Genomic DNA, 5,013 nt, shown 5'->3' on the forward strand with positions numbered 1-5,013 from the left:
TTGGAGCATGTGATGCCCTTCTTACAATCTCCAATGCTGTACAGAAATCCCTTGATTGTGGTCGGGAAGTTCGTATGATTGGCCTTGATTTTAGTGCTGCCTTTGACCGTGTTAATCATGAGGCCCTTGTTTTCAAACTGAAACAGTTGGGAGTGGGTGGGTAGTTTCTTAGCATTATTATTGATTTTTTAAGTAATAGATCTCAAAGAGTTGTTGTTGATGGGCACCATAGTGATTATAGGAATGTGATATCCGGTGTTCCACAGGGTAGTGTTCTTGGCCCATTACTTTTCATACTATATACACATGACATGTGGTTTGGCCTAGAAAACAAGCTTGTTGCATATGCAGATGATGCTACTCTCTTTGCATCAATTCCATCTCCTGAATGTAGATATAGGGTTGGTGAATCCCTTAATAGAGATTTAGCTAGAATTAGTGCATGGTGCAAATTATGGGGTATGAAGTTGAATCCTAACAAAACTCAAAGTATGATTGTAAGTAGGTCAAGGACGGTGGCTCCTCAACATCCGGATCTCAGTATTGATAATGTTTCTCTAAATGTGTATGACTCTTTCAAAATTTTAGGTGTGATTCTCGACAGTAAATTTACTTTTGAGAAACATATAAGGTCTGTGTCTTCTTCAATTGCACAAAAAATAGGCTTATTGAGAAAGTCTTTCAAGATTTTCGGTGATCAATCTATTCTGAAGAAGTGTTTTAATTCTTTCATTCTACCTTGTTTTGAGTATTGTTCTCCTGTCTGGTCTTCAGCTGCTGATTCTCATCTTAATTTGTTGGACAGAAACTTACGGTCTATTAAATTTCTTATTCCTGATCTAGATATTAATCTCTGGCACCGTCGTTCAATTAGTTCATTATGCATGTTGCATAAGATTTTTCATAACTCTGACCATCCTTTACATTCAGATCTTCCTGGACAATTCTATCCTGTTCGTAATACTAGGCAGGCAGTTAATTCTAATAGCCAGGCCTTCTCCATCACGAGGCTCAATACTACGCAGTACTCTAGAAGTTTTATTCCAGCTGTTACCAAAATGTGGAATGATCTTCCTAATCGGGTGGTTGAATCAGTAGAACTTCAAAAGTTCAAAGTTGGAGCAAATGCTTTTTTGTTGACCAGGCGGACATGAGTCTTTTATAGTTTATTTATGACATATTTGTTTTTGATGTTGTTAATAGTTTATATGTGACATGTCTGTTTTGACGTTGTTATTGTTTTTAGAATGATTTATTGTTAATTTGTTCTCTTCATTTATTTATTTCCTTATTTCCTTTCCTCACTGGGCTATTTTTCCCTGTTGGAGCCCCTGGGCTTATAGCATCTTGCTTTTCCAACTAGGGTTGTAGCTTGGATAGTAATAATAATAATAATAATATATATATACATATATATACACACACACACACATATATATATATATATATATATATATATATATATATAAACTGTATATATTCAAGTATATATAAAAGAGGGCTTTTTGGTTAAACCAATAACCCATGAATCGCTGGAGTAGCTTCTATCATTCATCTTGATTTAGGCTTATAATAGAAAAAACACAGAAGGTTTCTCTCATGCCTTCGACAATTTTTTGAAGACATAATCTTTTCAATTGACTCTTGGGGCACCTGACACTTTTTTTGGTCCTTTTGAAAGCCATACACTTTTTCCAGTAAGTGAACGAATGGTTTGTATAGGACTCTACTAAAATTCTGAGGGAATATTATTTCCCATCGCCAGAAGCAAGTGAATCTTACCAAAGTCTTCAAAGGAATATTTTACCATGAAGCTTCTTTAAAGGTTTATTATATGCAATTTGAAGAGGACAACAATGTAGAGTCGATCGAAGGGTATGGAAAACCTCAAGTGTACTTATGAACTTTCATCATTTGAATTCACAAAGTCTTTACTAAAGCAATGAATAAATTTAGAGACACCAGAATCCTTCAGATTAAATATCTGGCTAAATTGTCACTTATGTCTAGAGCAAATGGATGCGTCCTGGAAGGTTGGTCATTCCCGTCTTTGAGGAATCTTTGCTCTTCCCCTTTAGGAAACCTTTACTCCTTTTCGCTACCTTTCGTGTAGATTCCATTTCTACAGGATACCTTAATACGCAGAAATATGTATTTACGAAACTGCTTGAGAAAAAAAAGATAGTTTTCTCATTTGCTTTCTCTATGTAATGAATTTGTAGAACATAAAACAAAATAATTTCTTGGCAAAGATATACAGTACAAGAGTTGATGTAGTTTAAGAATATCTCAGCCACGCCCCAATCTTCCAACCCAACATCGACAATCCAGCCTAATCCTCCTGTATACTGTTACGATATTATTATTGTTATCATTATTATTATTTGCTAGGCTACAACCCTACTTGAAAAAGCAGAATGCTATAAGCCCAGGGGCTCCAACAGGGAAATTAGGTCAGTGAGGAAAGAAAACAAGGAAAAATAAAATATTTTAAGAAGAGTAACAACATTAAAATAAATATCTCCTATATAAACTATATTAACTTTAACAAAACAAGAGGAGGAGAAATAATATAGAATAGTGTGCCCGAGTGTACCTTCAAACAAGAGAACTCTAACCCAAGACAATGGAAGTCATGGTACAAAGTCTATGGTACTACCCAAGACTAGAGAACAATGGTTTGATTTTGGAGTGTTCTTCTCCAAGAAAAACTGCTTACCATAGCTAAAGAGTCTCCTCTACCCTTAGAAAGGGGGAAGTGGCTACTGAAAAATTACAGTGCAGTAGTTAACCCCATGTATGAAGAAGAATTGTTCAGTAATCTCAATGTTGTCAGGTGTATGAGGACTGAGGAGAATATGTAAAGAATATGCCAGACTCTTAAGTGTATTTGTAGGCAATGGGAAAAAGGACCGTAACCAGAGAGAAGGATCCAATCTAGTACTGTCTGGTCAGTCAAAAGACGCCATAACTCTCTAGTGGTAGTATCTCAACGGTTGGCTGGTGCCCTGGCCAATCTACTACTCATACGGCTGTTAGAACTGTCCTTAACTTGAGGTGGATTGCATGATCTTAATATAAGATCAATCATGATATTCTTACCTCATCAATGTTTGCCGGTTGGATCAAAGAATCGACGTCTTCCCTAAATAAAAAAAACACACACACACAAGAGCTATCTTTTTTCTGGGTGGTTGGTGGAGAAATCTATAAATGTGAAGGATAATTCCTTCTTTTTTATGTTTTGTAGTTTTATAGGTCAGCTCAATTTAGGATAAGAATGGATGAACTTAGATTATAGTATATAAATATGGTAGAGTTATTATCTGTAACTATTGCTAGTCCGTGACTGAATATTAGTAAACCCAGTTAACATGGATATTCTACGACATATTAGGTTATACGTTGCCTAAAATAAGGAGAGGCAGAAGCTTGTCGACCACAAACGTTAATCAGGACTGTGTGGTTAGATAAACTTGTCCAATAAACTTGAAGTGTGCCTTGTGATATGGTTTAAATTTCTCGATGTCATAACGTATAGAAATTGAGAAGGGATTGATTAATCTCGAAAAATTCAGTGATACAGTATTTTGGGAAGTATTAAGGGAATTGCATAGATTATTAGAAAAGCAGTGGCTCTAAATTGTCCATCAACATCCAAGAACGCGATTGTCGAGTTAAAGGAGGATGTGAATATGAAACTGACAAAGGCTGACATATATGGAGCACTGGTAATTTTGGATAAAAATGAATATGAATATGTATCATTAACAGTCCTGATTTTAACCAAAGTAAATATCAACAAATATGGCAATACCAAAGTCTACCTTCGGGAGTGTATATCCACTGAAAATTCATTTACGTTAAATGCTACTGGCTCCTCAAGGATTCGAACCTATGCCCTGGGCCGAAACAATGCCTGCAAGGACGGCTTTACCAATCAAGCTACCGAAGAGATGAAAGATCATTTCAAGTCCAGTGTCAACACAAAAGTCGAATACAGGAATCTGTTCCTGGACTTGATTTAAACCCATCTCCACCATGTTAGATGATTAGGGAGTTTACAACACGTGGCTTTTGATGTTGAATATGTATCACTAAAACTCTTGATTTTAACTTATATAAATATCCACCATAATGGCATTTAAAACCTATTTCTACCTTTGGAAATGTATATCCTCTAGAAATTCATATATGATAAAGCTTCTGGCTCATATTTAAAGAATAATGCAGGTCAAATCTCTAGAACTCTTCTTTTTTATCTTATATCTAGAAATATATACATATATACATTTATATATATATATATATATATATATACATATTTATATACATATATATATATATATATACATATATATATATATATATATATATATATATATATATATATATATATATTTATATGTATATAAATATGTATATATATATATATATATATATATATATATATATATATATATATATATATATATATATATATATATATATATATGTATATATGTATATATATATATATTCATATATATATATATATATATATATATATATATATATGTATAAATGTTTATATATATATATATATATATATATATATATATATATATATATATATATATATATATATATATATATATATATTCATATATATATATATATATATATATATATATATATATATATATATATATGTATGTATATGTATATGTATATATATGTATATGTATGTATATGTATATATATGTATATGTATATATATGTATATGTATATATATATATATATATATATATATATATATATATATATATATATATATATATATATATATATTCTTCTTATCCCTACATTAAGCTGTCAGCTGCCTGATATGTCCCATAAAATGCCTCTACTGGAGAGAGCCCGCTTTGCTTTTCAAAATTTCCTGTCCGTACAAAAGAGAGATTTTGTGACCAGCATTTAAAAATCAAACAAATATAGTAAACTTAACTGAAGGTCAATGAAAAGTTGATGTA

The 5,013-nt window shown here is 32.1% G+C and overlaps 1 protein-coding gene across 1 annotated transcript in view; it reads right to left on the reverse strand.

Annotated features, from left to right (window-relative positions):
* LOC137656284 (zinc finger MYM-type protein 1-like) overlaps positions 1-4,043 on the reverse strand; it is a 31,575-nt gene extending 27,532 nt beyond the window's left edge. The window contains exon 1 of the mRNA XM_068390455.1: positions 3,896-4,043. Coding sequence (XP_068246556.1) covers positions 3,896-4,043 — 148 coding nt within the window. The remainder of the gene's footprint in view (positions 1-3,895) is intronic.
* Between the last annotated feature and the right edge of the window lie 970 nt (positions 4,044-5,013).

This window comes from Palaemon carinicauda, chromosome 17 (assembly GCF_036898095.1).
Source record: "Palaemon carinicauda isolate YSFRI2023 chromosome 17, ASM3689809v2, whole genome shotgun sequence".
Classification (NCBI taxonomy): domain Eukaryota; kingdom Metazoa; phylum Arthropoda; class Malacostraca; order Decapoda; family Palaemonidae; genus Palaemon; species Palaemon carinicauda.